General features: G+C 41.2%; 1 protein-coding gene and 1 pseudogene across 1 annotated transcript in view; both read right to left on the bottom strand.

Annotated features, from left to right (window-relative positions):
* Positions 1-1,518: 1,518 nt before the first annotated feature.
* Positions 1,519-9,619, bottom strand: LOC120677330 (annotated as a pseudogene).
* A 2,995-nt stretch (positions 9,620-12,614) lies between these two features.
* The window catches only part of LOC120677885 (disease resistance protein PIK6-NP-like), a 33,228-nt gene continuing 30,338 nt past the window's right edge, over positions 12,615-15,504 (bottom strand). The window contains exon 2 of the mRNA XM_039959079.1: positions 12,615-13,929. Within this exon, the coding sequence (XP_039815013.1) occupies positions 12,615-13,929 (1,315 nt within the window). The remainder of the gene's footprint in view (positions 13,930-15,504) is intronic.

The following is a 15,504-nucleotide window of genomic DNA, read 5'->3' as shown; positions in this document are numbered from 1 at the left end:
TCTCTCTCTTCATTTCTCTCTCCGCCAGTAAGGAACTTTGTGACATGTACATGCATTCAGCCAGCTGACGTGGTTTTATAAGACTTGATCTTATGATACAACCAACCGACACACATTGACAGCAAATGAAGGTTTAGAGGTGAGGGACACGACAAGTGGGTTCAAACTGAAGAATTGATGGGACATCACTTTCTATGAGCAACATCTCTTTTGCAAAAGCATAAATGAATACTCTTTATCCTAAAAGGACAGGCGAACGACAAACTTGGATACATGAATTGCTTAGTCAGTGTTTTCTCCGGAATCACGCAAAAGGTATTGTGATGCCCACTAATTTGGCTCCTAATGTGAGCCACCATGCTCTTGCTTTTTCGCTTTGGAAATATCACCTAGGCATTTCTGATTAAAAAAATGTGTTTGGCCTTGACTCCTACTCTGTATCACCCAAGTCGTTCTAGTGGTAGTTAAACTGTCAATGTCAGAAGCATTTGATGTGTATCATGAAGTTTTCTTCAGGCTCTGGTTTATGATCATCAATTTCTAGCGACATAGGTTTTTATGCTGTATCAGTGTAAGTAGTACGGCTACTTTTCAATGTGAACACATTTCTTTCCCTAAATTATCCCTAGGCGCAGTTTCAAGTTTCACAGTTTCGAACATGTGTTACTGGATTTCTGAACGACAAACGATTACCAGAACGACAATGCAGAACACAGGGAGAGAAAAAACACAGGAAGAAGGACGCGCCATCCTCTGAACGGTGTAGGAGGGATCATTGGAGACTAAATGTCTCTGAACGCGACAAATGATGGTACCTCTCTGTTTCTGCTGTCTGCTCCTCTATTTAGCTTTATAAAAGGGGAAAGATAAATCTCACTCGAGTGATTTGGAGGCTCTCCTCACTTGAATTTTTTTCTTCCCCATCTACACCTTCTTCTCCAACTCCGGCGAGGTTAGGGTTCGGGTTAGAGTTCCGGGTTGCTTTGGGGGGGGGGGGGGGGGGGGGCGCTGCTCACCACCGGCCTTAGAAGGAGGGCCGGCGGCGGCAAGCCGGCCCGGCGGTGGTGGTGGGCGCGGGGGCGGCGAGGCCGGCGGCGGTGGCGCCGCCGGCCCGGGCGGTGGAGGACGGCGGTTGGGCGGGGCCGGGGCGGGGGCGACGGCTGCGGGAGGCGGTGGCGGGAAGGGCCTGCGCGGTGGTGGGAGGGGCCTGCGCGGCGGCCGGCGCGGGCGCACTAGGGCTGCGCCGGGGGGTGGCGGCGGGGCTGGGCAGCGGGTGGTGTGGCGGCGGGTGGGGAGAAGCTGGAGGTAGAAGATGAAGGAGAGCCCTTGGATTTTAATCCAGTGGTCCAAAAAATTGAGTGAGAAGATGTGATATTTCACTCAAGTGAGGGATAGACACTTCAAGCTGATGCTACAAGGCACGAGTAGCACAGGAACATAAAAGGCTGATCCTGTTTTAGTAAGATATTCTGGAAAAGTCGAACAGCATAATGAAGGCCAACTGTTACTCAAAGCATATTAGTTTGTTGTTGGAACTGTTGAAGAACCGTATTTCAACAATAGGCACCTCAACAGTGAAATGTCTTAATTATAAAAAAATATAGCGAAATGTTTTCACATTGTAGTTCAAAACTAACAGCACACACGCACAAGGAAAACAAATATTCCAGAGAGATGAACAGAGCGATGACTCTCACTCAATTGTGCAGCTTGCCAACAGGAAGCATCATGCCCCTCGCCCTCGGGTATCTTTCCACCGAGAAGCAACATATCACCTTGGGCATGCAGGTATCACCAACAACAAACTCATGCAGAGTTCTATTCTAGTTGCTTTCTCCCTGCTCCTGTTCCTTCTCTTTATTAGTTTGCTCCTCTCCTTCCTCTTCATAGGAATATTCTTCCTCTTCATCGGTTTCTTCCTCTCTGTCCTCCGCACAAGTATGCTCCTCTTCAATTTGCCACATTTTGAGCCACTCGGTCAATAAACCCCCAAGCTCTTGTTGATTGACCTTCTTCAAAACCTAGAAGAGAAGTCAAAATAAAGTACAAACAATAGCGTGTCAGAAGTTAGGAATTATGTAACTGAACAACCAAGTGTTGTTTGCTAATAAATGTAAGAAAGAAATATGTAACTATCGCAGCAACTCAGAGGTGGATGGAATCATCAATGCTGGCAGTTCAGGAAGGGAACTTACGAGAACATCTCAGGTGTTAGGGTGTTACCGTGTTACCATTTTAAATTATGCATCTACATTACTCAAAATATTCGAACAAAAATATGAATGGATAGTTCATGTCACAATCTACTATCATGTAAAAGAGATGCAACATAAATTTGTACAAGATGCAACAACAGAAAAAGAAATCAGTGTGTCAATAGTGCAGGTTGCAACTGTTCATCTCAGACCTGTAACTCGCTACTATTCATAGGCTAAATGCTCTTTTTTCTCACTGTACAAGTTTGAATTGGATCACAAATTTTGCATGATGATAGATGCTTGCATGCTCTATCCGTTCATATTTTTGTTGGAATTTTATATGCACATATAAAGGTGTTATCTTGTTTGGTAAAATGGTAACACCTAACTTGGTCGTAACAACAAAGATGTTCTTGGGAACTTACACATTCAAACCGTTCACATTTGTCATTGACATCGTGCCCTGTTTTAAATCTGATAGTGGGACTGTTTGGAAGTGTCATGATGGCACCATTAATTGCACTTGCAACCCATCTAACAGCCCCGTCATTCTTATCTTCTGTTGGATCGTAGTTGTTGTCATTTCCGCAGTTGCCATAAATCTTTACCTCAACCTTGCTAAGAGCGGAAAGGTGCTGGATGCCCAAATCAGAAGCACCATTCAGGCACTCCCTCTTATGCGCAGGGAACATGAGCTTCACATACTCAAGCTTTGGCATTGATCCCACTTGAAACTCTAGTGCGGTCCCACAATGATAAATACCTAGGTATAAATATTTCAGACTTCTGAATCCGTTTCTACCATGGAGAGTGATCCTTCCATTGGTGCCTCCAATTGTAGCTAGTTCTAGAAAAAGTAAACTAGGTAAGGCCCCAAGGATCTCCACATCCTCTGGTCTCAAACAGATGATATAATGCAGTTTTAGCAGCATGAGATTTCCAAGTGAATCCATCCAATTTGGCACCTTATAGATGGAACAATCTTTTATGCAGAGCTTCTGGAGGCTACCGGGAGCAGCAGGGTGCCATGAATCCAGCGACAGTGGGTAGTTGTTGTCCCAAGAGGAATCCGTGATATGTAGATTATAAAGGTTCAATGAAGATAATAAGGTTCCCACATAACTGTAGAAGTCCTCAGCTTGCCTTAGTCCTTCTGAGCCTTCAAGTGAATTAAAATACCATCTAATTTTTAATGTCCTTAGCTTGGCTAGTTTATTGAACTCTTGCAGAGACTTCCCCTGTTCGTAAGATTTGACTCCATACTCCCTCATCTCTTCTAAGCTGTGCATATGCCCAATCACTCCATCTGAAAATCTTGTGTCGCAGTCAACATATAAATGTGTCAGTCGTTTTAGTTTGGTGATAGAGGATGGAAGCTCTTCAATGCTGGTACCTTGTACATCCAGTGTTTGTAGATATTGCAGTTCTCCTATTTTCTCTGGCAGCTTAGTTATTGAACCTGAGGAGAGATGCAAGTACTTGAGATGAAATAGAGTTTCAATACTTGCAAGATGATGATCTTCTATGCCCCAGCAATCTCCAAGGTCCAACAAACGAATAGCACTGGAAGGCAACAAAGAGGTTTTCATAGTCGGCCCAAATATAGTAACTGATCGAACGTGAGATAACATCGGGTCTGCTCATATGGCAACATTTTCTTCAGTGTGGTTGCTGACACAGAGCCTACGAATCTTGTAATCTGATGAAGTGTATACATGCTCTTCAGCATCTGACAAAGTTACAAAATTCTCTTCAGTAGCCTTGCATCTGATGTAGTCAAGAATGATGTCATGAACTCGGCACGCCTTTGCCTGACCATACTTCACACCAACAGGTTGGATCATGCTTCTATTGATGAGATCATTGAAATAACCCTCACCAATTTCATATGTAGTTCGTCCTTCTTCCTTATGAATGAACCCTTCAGCAATCCATCTATGGATCAAACATTGTTTTGCAATCTCATAATCTTCTGGGAACACACTCAAGGACAACAAACAAGTTCTCAGATGGTGAGGAATATCAAAGTAACTCAGAGATATGATATTGGTCATCTTCTTAGCATCTGGTTTGTTTGCAAGTGCAGAACCCATGGCACTTAGTACCCTATCCCATTCTGCTTTTGTAAGTTGATTGGTTAACATGCTAGATACAGTAACAATTGCCAAAGGTAGACCACCACATTTTCTTAATATTCTATCCGGAACGTATTCCAAGTGAGGATAACATGGAGTGTCAGATCCAAATGCTCTTCTGAAAAACAACCTTTTGGAGTCATCAAAACTAAGAGGCTCCATTTCATAAATTTGAGAGGAACAATATTTTGCAACAGTAACACTACGTGTCGTACAGATTATTCTGCTCCCAAGATCATTATTCGGTAATGAAAGTTTGATACTTTCCCAAGCTTCTGTGTCCCATACATCATCAATTACAACAATGTACCTATAACACAAGATTTTAACAAAGATGTAATCAGTGCTAAACATTTGCAACGTTAAAATTGTATGCATCACAACATCTGTGACGTCAACTATGCTAACTGAGAAAATACTAAGGTTGATGCATGATGGCAGGAAGCCAAAAATATTTCAAATTAAAATAATGTGTGTAAAGAGTGACATTCTAATTTGTGTAATCAAATTAAAATTTTTCAAATTTTGCCAACAATACCTTTATGTATTATTCTTACTTTATACTTATTTGACTAGACAAAACTGTTGGATATATGTCCAGGATCCAAGTCGGGTTGAACCCACTAGGCCACAAAACTATAAAACCCATAGAAATCCCATGTTGGGCGATGTTTTTGCCAAAAAGCTATTTCTTTTCTCCCCACACCTCCCTATACCCACCTATCGTACCCGGCACCCACATCGCACACTAAAATATGTATGAGTTAGAAATCTATACATGTGCTTGTAACCACCTCAAATGCTAATGTGTCCTTATAAAAAAGATAATGCTCATGTGAAGAACCAGGAGTCCTAGATGGCTACTCAAACTAAATCACATGGGTATCGCACATGCGTCTATCCTAGTTAGTACTAACGATTGATGTCTTTTGAAAGAAAGTATAGCTTTGTGTCACCAATTGGCACACCAACCTATACTGATTTGAATATAGCCTTTAGTACCGGTCGGTAACACCAACCGTACTAATGCGGATCCTTTAGTACCGGTTGGTGTTATCCACTAGTACTAATAGCCTTTCAAGCCTATACAGGTATATTTGTGGTGTATGGTTGATGTAAATTTTAGAAGTGGTAGGTCAAACTGATGTAGCTAGTTTAAGTTGTGACTCTAAACTTTTTTTTATAAACTAGACTTATATTTGAAATTTCAGGGCTTCACACCTCGGTAGTAAACAAGGTAGCCAACAAAATCTAGATCTGTACTTATTTTATGGATAAGCTTGAGTGAAGGAGAAATATCATCGGTTAGAGAAATTATTGATTTTACGGTACGACTTAACCTCTGTTGCACCATATAACTAGGTTAGGATAAATGAGGCATCTTTCGATGATTGGAAAAGTACCAGGAGGTACATTTCCTATTTTGGTAAGGTAAAAGGAGGTACCGATTCTATTTTGGTATGAGTTCCACCTATTTTGGTACCGATTGGTATATTTTTCTAGGTACCTCTCATACCTCAGCCGTCGATTTCAGCTTGATGAACAACTCTCATTTATTTTAACCATTGTAAAATTCCTCAATAAAAATCCATTAACTATTGTTGCACTCTTATTTTTCTCCACATTTATGAAGTAGCCCTAAAAGTTCCAATCCATTTTTGCTAAACGACCAAAGTTTCTTGGTTATAACACACACATAAACTCCCACATAAACTCTTATTCGTGCCCACTCTTATCTTAACTCTATATATACAACTATACCTGTTAGACCTGAGAAAAATCACTACTGGAAAAAGAGTCATTCGTCCATCTCCGTTTAATACCGGTTGTTTTGAACCTGGTACTAATACCAATTTAGTACCGGTCCTATAGCACAGTGCCCCCCGAGACCATTTAGTACTGGTTTTTAACACCACCCGGTACTAAATGCCATCATTTAGTACCGGTTGGTGTTATGACCCGGTACTAAATAGCTCCCGGGCCCCCAAGCCATTTAGTACCGGGTCAAAACACCACCCGGTACTAAATTGTGGTATTTAGTACCGGGTGGTGTTATGGCCGGGTACTAAATGGTCATGGCCCGGTGCTAAATGTCCCGTTCTAGTTACTTTAAATGGATAGCATCTTCAATACACTCACATATGTTGTGTGGGTGAGATGGTAGAGGACACTACACGCGAGGCCACAGGTCGCGAGTTCGAACCCCAGCAACCGCAGTATTTTTTCCATGGGACTGTACATTTAGTACCGGACATTGCGACCGGTACCGGCTGCCCGGTACTAATGTACCTTTTTCCTGCAGTGAATGAGTCCAACCCAACCACTCGGCCCGGGATCTAACGGGCTTTACTAGGCATGAGCTCAATAAAGGACTAAGCATGGTGCTAGTTTTGAAGGTCCGAAAAAAATTGAACTAGTCCGAGCCCGGTCCGAACATTAAAATTATTATTTTCAGATGAAAATAATGGACATCCTGGCTCAAGCCTGGTCAGAACTAGGCCTGAGTTTACCTGCCTGATGGAGTTTTTGGGCGGCCTTGGGCACTGCTTTTAGGCCTAAAAAGTTTGGGCTTTTGCCGCCCCGACCAACAAAATGCTCAGGTCTAGCACCACACCAATGATATAGATAGTCCGGATAAAAGATGGCAAAAGAAAGTCACCAAAGTATCTTTGACTCCTGCAATGTGGAAGTAGTCTCTATTTCTTTGACTCTTGTTGCCTAAAAACTTTGCTTAACTTTCTGGAGATCTAAACAACATAAAATAAAAAATGTTTCAACTATACAAAGTTTCAATCTAAAGTACAATTTTATATAAAGGTCGTCTAACCGAGGCTTTAAGAAAAAGTTATAAGCTACTGAAATAAGTTGAATTCAAATTGTACATTCAGGAAAGTATCAGTATCAACTCATATCAGAGCCGGCATGAATATAATAAGTCATCCAATCCATATCATAATAACTGTAGGCATGGATATACTTCACGGAATATAATGTTGCATATTTTGAAATATTAGTGGTTCCTCCAAGAATTTGAAACTAACAAAAATGCCAAATAATAATATCTTGGAGAGATTGTGAAATTACTGAATATTAACGAACGGGCCATGCATGACGTCTTACTAGAATTATAAATACCCCTTACATCTCCAATAATTCATTCTTGCTAAATGTTGCCATCAATTCGAGTAATGCCAATGTTACTTATGCATACATTATCAAAGGACAACATAGCAATACCACAATAAGATCCAAAGTTCCAAAACATCATCCAAACATCTCTGGTTCACTAAAAATCATATTCAATTAATGTTTCACTGATTCAATTGAGAACTGACCGGTTCAATTGGTTCGCTTCTACTCAAATGCATGGTTTAGGGTTTTCCAGTCCAACAAGTGAACCAGTTCCATTTTTGTTCTATGCCTAAGGCATCGCTGCCTCTCCCTATCCTCTCAATCCCCTTTCATGGATCTAGGACCATAACAGGCACACTAGTTTTTTTTACAGTGCAAGGGGTGAAAGTGGGACGGGAAATTCCCACATCGACCGAAACCGTATTCTGTATTATGATATTGTTTCTGACCTTTCCGTTTTTAGAAAAATATAAAGTTATTATTTTCATTTAATTTATAGTCATTTTTACCATATTTGATTTTATTAATTTCATAAATACGGGAAAATCCTGACCCGACTGCCATCCTTTTCCGTATTGTAATACTGATTCCAACCGTGTGAGTCCACAGTTGTTTGTGTAAAAGAAAAAAAAGGGGGAGAATAAGCTTGAGTCAGTGGGAAATACCAATTCGTGAACTAATTGAGTTCTATGGTACAACTACTAAATATATCTTGCACACTAAAATTAGGGGTAAGGTAAAATATAGTAAAAACTACACTCTTATTTTTCTCCACATAAGTTTAAAATGGCTACTCTTGCATAAATAGGATATGCATAGTGATATTGATGGAGTGCATATGGTAACCGTAGAAGTAAATGAAATCGAAGGTCAAATTTACGTTTCGAATTCAAAGAGCACATATTGGTGACTAATGTTGCATATCTTGAAATAGGTGGTTCCTCCATGAATTTGAAACGAATAGAAAAGGCCAAATAATAATATGTTGGAGAGACTGAAATTACTAAATACTAACGAACTGATCATGCATAATGTCTTACTAAAACCAAGAAGCCCTTATATTTAATTTCCAATAATCCATTCTCGCTAAATGTTGCCATCAATTCAAGTACCACCAATTTTACTCATGCATACTGCAGTATCGGAAGATCACTAGGCTTACCTTTTACAGTGAAGGTAATTCCTGAGTTTATCAATGAGCTGCTTCACACCATCATCTTGTGTGTAACCAGTGAATCCAATTCCACTACTAATGTGTTTTAGAATCTTCGTCACATCAGGAGTTCGAGAAACCGACACAAAAGCTGAACAGGAGAACTGGCCTTCAATGGTGTCGTAGACTTGCTTTGCAAGAGTAGTCTTACCAAGACCTCCACAACCAACGATAGGGACCACCTTAAGTTTTGTGGATGGCCCGTTCATCTCCATGGATAACAGCTCAATGATATGCTTCTTAGGGCCATCGATGCCCACAAGTTTTTCAATATCCTCATAAAGCGCCTGCAGCCTGGGATCAACTGAAGAAGTGCTAGAACTGTGTTTAGTTTGGGCAAAATCATACCTCTTGTGCCTGTCGCTGGCCTCCATTACAGATGCCTTGAGTTTTTCAATCTGATTGGCAATATCATGACGTGCTTTCAGTCTCTTCAACTTGCGGAAGAATTTCTTGATGCCAGTACCCCCACCACGCCCGTCGTCAACACGAGCCATGAAGCCATCGATGCAATCTTCCAAGTCATAGGCCAGCTCGCGTAGCTTGTCCCTCCAGAGCCTCGTTTCAGGGTTGAGCTGCTCCGCATCTGCGAGCACCTCGAGCGTGGCACTCATGGCGCTCAGTTCATCTCTCAAGAACATGATCTGCTTGCGCACACCTTTGACCTTGATGTACTCTTCTTCCAACAGCTTGGTAAGCTTGGACAGGAGCGGTTTCATCACTCCCGTGGACACGCTGACAAGAGCTGCCTCCATTGCTCTGTCTCCAACGAGCTCTCGCCTCTATGCACCTGAGATGTGTTTCTGAAGCCTTATTATCATCACCAGTGTGTTTGTGTGAGCAGCATCTCTTTTGCAGAAGAACAGGCGGATGGCATACTTTGATGCTGGGTCGTAAAGCGCTTTCTGTACACGCGCAAAAGTTATCGTGATGCCATTGTTTCACCCCCTAATGTGCGCCATTATGCACTTGCTTTATTTTGCTTTAGAAAGAAAGATTGGCTAGCTGTTTCCCACTAGAGACGATGTCCTTTTTATCTTGATTCGACTCTGTGACAGCCAAGTGGCTCGGCTCAACTGCAGTGTTTTGGGTTTCTGCAAGTGCTGTGGACCTAGTTTATTGGGCTAATGCCCATTTAATCGTACGTGGAAAAGCTTCAAGTGATGGTTGCTGGCTCTGTAGTTAAAAAAAAATCGAGCCGGTCCGAGCCTGGTCTGAACATTAAAATTACTAATTACCTTGGCAGCAAAAGCTGTCAATTTTGCAACTGCATTTATGTGGAACCGAATTCTTAACGAGACAATGGAACAGATCACAACTTCACATTCAGGTTGAGTGTTTATTAGCAGGATGGTAGTAGTGCCGCTATCTGAAACTGGAACCCAATTATTGGATCAAATCATTCAGGATGGAAGCCTCATCAAGACAGTGCCTACAAGGTCAGATAAAGTATGTTCTCGTACGTAGAGCATGCTGGTTATTAGGAAGACTACTTCAGTTTAACCTAAGATTCTAGATTTGCAGAATTCCACAGCTGGCTTTTAGTAATTTAGACTCTGCTATTGTGGCTCAGCCAACCCACACTAGCAGATTGCAGGATAAACAGAAATTGAAGGATGCATGTGAAGAACTAGCGGCGGCTCGGCCAACCCACAAGGATGCATGTGAACTAGCGGTAGAAGAGAAACATACGTGTATGAGTCCAGTTTGGCGTGTTCTGTTGTGAAAATCAGAAAATGTCAAATGCTGTTGCTTGCAATTATGTGACGTCATTGTTGACGTAAAATTGGCCAACACACAAGCGCTAGAACGCGCAGGATCACAACGATCAGAACCGAACGAAGCTCGCCGGCGACCGGTCAGACCGGTCGCGCCAACTGGTCAGACCGGTCGGACGCAGAGAGGCTTCGCGAAGACCTAAAACCGTGAGCTCGGGAGGGACTCCGTCGGAGCTCGCAGATCTAGGGTTGTCTTGAGGTCGGCAGGCCACTCAAGGCGTCCTTGAACGCCGTCGCAGGCCACTCAAGGCGTCCTTGAACGCCGTCGAGACGAGCAAAAAACAGCACGAGGTTGGAAAAGCTAGAGTTTGGAGAAAAATAGAAAAATTGTAAGTTTATTGTTTCGATTGGGTAGAAGGACCTAAATCGGTCGTGACCTTTATATTTATAGGCCGGAGAGGACGTACCCCTTCCAAATCGGATTACAAACGGACTCTACAATTCAGATCTAACCTGATTCGGATTACACAGGACCAGACCGGTCTGACCGGTCGGCCCGACCGGTCAGAGCGGTCGGCCTTCGACATTGCCAATTTTGGCTGCCAACAGTCATCTAGAAAGAATACACACAGACATAATGTAGAAATGTGCCGCATCCAACTTTTATTAAAAGCAGACTAATTAGGCTAGTCTCATTGGGAGTGTCATCGACACAGTTACTAAGACTGGAAACTTGAGAACTGTACCAGTAGAGTGTCATGGTGATGACACTCCTCTTTCCTCTTTCCTCATACTATTGGTACATGTTAGTAACTCCTCATACTATTGGTACATGTTAGTAAATTTAATGTTCATAACACTCCCACTGAAATTGACCTTAGAGTCTTACAACCAATACAAACCGGACCAAAAGCAGGGGATTCAACCAATACAAACTCTGTTGTCGGAACCGTTGGAGAACCGCAAAAGAGCAGTAGGTTAGTGACCAGCACGGTCCAGCAGGCACCTCAACAGTGAAATGTCTTCGCATCAAAGTTCAAAAACCAACACTACAAACGCACAAGGAAATAAGATATTCTAGAGAGATGAACTGAGAGATGACTCTCAATTGTGCAAGTAGTCAACGCAGTGGGCAGCTTGCCAACAGGAACAGGAAGTATCATGCATGCCTCTTGCCGTCAAGTCTCTTACCACCGTGAAGAAACACCACCTTGGCCTGGGTACGCCGCCCATGCAGGCAGCACCCAGAACAAAAACTAATGCAGGGTTCTAGTTGCACTCTCGCTGCTCCTGTTCTTCTCTTCATCAGTTTGCACCTCTCCTTCCTCTTCATAGGTATCTTCTTCTTCCTCTTCATCAGTTTCTTCATCTCCTTCCTTTGCACTAGCCTGCTCCTCTTCATCTGTCATCCTGTTTAAAATATCATAAGAGAAATGAATACGAGGGAGAGGAGGTTGATGGGGAAAACGGTCTGACAGTGGATGTTTGGGCCCAGTTTGTTTCCATCAGCTTTTTTTTTAATCCCTATTACATTAAAAGGAATCTTACCATTTAGGAATATCAAATAAAATTTATTTATAAACTTTTTTGACAGATGGGTGCTAATTTGCGAGACGAATCTAATGAGTCTAATTAATCTATGGTTTGCTACAGTGATGCTACAGTAACCATCCGCTAATTACGGATTAATATACCTCATTAAATTCGTCTCGCAATTTAGCCCCAGGGTTTTGCAGTTAGTTTTGTAATCAGATTTTATTTAATATTAATAAATATCAAGATTCTCTTGAATGTGACATAGTCTAAAGTTTAGCCCCTGGAACCAAACAACCCCTTGATTAGCACCCTCGAGTGGGAACTTTTGTACCTCTTGTTCAGTCTATCCGTGTCTTCCTGCTCCTCTTTGATTTGTTAGATTTTGAGCCACTCGGTCAATAAACCCCCAAGCTCTTGATTGAGCTCCCTCAGACACTAGAAGGAAAGCCAAAACAGAATACAAACAAGAGGGTGTCAGAAGTAAGGGATTATGCAGGTAACTCAACAGCCAAGTGATTGATGCTAACAAATGGAAGAAAGAAATATGTAAGTGTAGCAGCAACTCAGAGGTTTGTTGGAATCATCAATGCAGGCAGTTCAGGAAGGGAACTTACAATTTTGAACAGTGGACACAACGGCCTATCCTCTGTTTCAAATCTGATACTAGGACGGTTCGGATGTGTCATGATGGCACCATTAATGGCAGTATGGCACTTGCAACCCATCTGACAGCGCCACCATTCTTATCTTTTGTTGGATCGTAGTTGCTGTCACTTTTGCAGTTGCCATAAATATGTACCTCAACCTTGCTGAGAGCGGAGAGGTGTTGGATTCCCAAATCAGAAGCACCATTCAGGCACCCAAATCTAATGTCCCAATCAACATATAAATGTGCCAATCGTTGTAGTTTGGTGATAGTGGATGGAAGCTCTTCAATGTTGGTACCTCGTACATCCAGTGTTTGCAGATATTGCAGTTCTCCTATTTTCTCTGGCAGCTTAGTTATTGAATGTGAGGAGAGACGCAAGTACCTGAGATGAAATAGAGTTTCAATACTTGCAAGATGATGGTCTTGTATGCCCCTGCAACCTCCCAGATCCAACACACGAAGAGCAGCGGAAGGCAACAAAGTGGTTTTCATGGGCTGTCCAAATATAGTAACTGATCGAACGTGAGATAACGTCAGGTCTTCCCATATGGTAACATTTTCTCCAGTGTGTTTGCTGATGCAAAGCCTACGAACCTTGCATTTTGTAGTGTATACATGCTCTGCAGCATCAAATGAAATTACAAAATTCTCTTCAGCAGCCTTGCATTTGATGTAGTCAAGAATGATGTCATGAACTCGGCATGCCTTTGCCTGACCATACACTACATCAACTGGTTGGATCATGCTTCTATTGATGAGATCATTAAAATAACCCTCACCTATTTCATATTTAGTTCGCCTTTCTTCCTCATGAATGAACCCTTCTGCAATCCATCTATTGATTACACATTGTTTCTCGATCCTGTAATCTTCTGGGAACACACTCAAGTACAACAAACAAGTTCTTAGATGGCGAGGGATATCAAAGTAACTCATAGATAATATTGTTGTCATCTTCTCTGCACCCGGATTCTTTGCAAGTGTGGAGCCAATATCATTTAACACCCTGTCCCATTCAGTTTTTGCATGTTTATCAGCTAACATGCTAGATATAGTAATAATCGCCGATGGCAAACCATCACATTTTCTTAATATCTCATCTGAAACACTGTCCAAGTCTGTAAATCTTAAATTTGCATCACCAAATGCTCTTTTAAAAAGTAGCCTTTTGGAGTCCTCAAAACTAAGAGATTTCATGTGGTAAACATTACCACCTTGGAAGCATGATGCAACATCAGTGCTACGTGTCGTGGTGATCACTCTGCTGTCATATTTTTTGCTCGGTAGGGCAAGCTTTATGGTCTCCCATGATTTTGTATCCCATATATCATCAATTACAATAGGGTACCTGCAAATGATTTTTAACAAGAATGCAGTTAGTGCTGAAAGCGTGCAAAGGATATAATTGCATTTGTCAATGATATTAGGGGATGATATTATTATATTTGTCTAGCTAAGAAAATGCTAAGAGGTTCACGTGCGCAATGATAGGAACCAGTAATAAGGAGTTGCATATATAGTAGTATATATTCCCCCACTCCAAAATGTAAGATGTTTCCATTTAGTTACAATTTAATGACCAAATGTATAGAAAAGCTTAATAACATCTACCACACTAAATTAGTTTAATTAAATCCATTGTCTTATATATATTTGATGTAAAAACTTCTTTTTCTATAAATTTAGTCAAACTTGAAGAAGTTTAACTTAAAACAAATCTAAAACACCTTATAATTTGGAATGGAGTGAGGAGGATGTTACTGTTTATTAAATTAAAGTTTAAACAATACTCATGACGGTAATATAGAGTTATATCCTAGCAGATAAATTTTGCTAGTTATGAATACATCACATTCACAATTACGTTATGAACTTGTGATTGGAACTGGAAGTAACATATAGAAAAAAAATGTACAAAGACTAGGCCATAAGGCCCAAAAACACCTACCTACCTTTTAGTGTATATGGTACCTTGGCTTTCAAAAAAAACGTGCTGCATGTTGCTAAAAAGAAAGTTGAAGCAAAGCCCCAAAACAAGACGCCTTGAAAATAGTTGACTGGATAGCATCCTCACACTGTTTAAGCATCTCAACTCAGTTTGATTTGGATTAGAAATTTTCATGTCATAAGAAAGAATGAGCTGTGTTGATATATTCCTGACCAGGTACGATACACTACTGGAAAACGCACATTCGTCCGCAGCCGTTAGTACCGGTCACGGCTTTGGCCGGTACTAACGTGCAAATTTAGTACCGGGCCAAAGGAACAGTGGCTCTGTGAGCCTATTAGTATCAGCTGGAGCCACCAGCCGGTACTAAATGGCCGCCAGGAAACTTAGTACCGGCTGGTGGCTCCAGCCGGTACTAAATGTGGCGCGTTAGTACCGGCTCGAGCCACCAGCCAGTACTAATGCGTCCACTATAAAGTGCGATAAAAGTTTGCAACTTCATCCTCTCTTCATTGATAGTCTTTACACTTCGTTTTATGCTCCATAGTTAGAGAAATTTGTGATTTTTGGAAATAGTGAGGATGAGCATGATTTCTTTGATTTATGCAATGATTTGAGATATATAGAACCGATGACTTGAATGTGGGAGTAGGTTTATTGGCTAGGTTGAATATGGAAAATTTATAGACATATTTTTCAATCATTTTCTATATATTAGAAATGACCGTAGCATATTTTTTTATTTTTAGATTCAGATGAGCATGTGGATAGTAGAAATTTTTAGAATGAGTGTAGACAAAGCATGTGATTGTAGTAGATATGACCATAATGTGGATAGTTAATTTTTTATAGTGAATTAATGAAAGAATTATAATAGATTTTTTATTATGAAATGATTATTTTGACACTCTAGTGATGTATTTATTCAGGCTCACATTGAAACCATCTAGAAGCTAAAAAAATCTTTATTTCGAA

The sequence above is a fragment of the Panicum virgatum genome, chromosome 6N (assembly GCF_016808335.1).
Source record: "Panicum virgatum strain AP13 chromosome 6N, P.virgatum_v5, whole genome shotgun sequence".
In the NCBI taxonomy this organism is placed as follows: domain Eukaryota; kingdom Viridiplantae; phylum Streptophyta; class Magnoliopsida; order Poales; family Poaceae; genus Panicum; species Panicum virgatum.
Note: the sequence above shows the minus strand (reverse complement) of the source record. Positions and strands in the feature narration are given on the sequence as shown.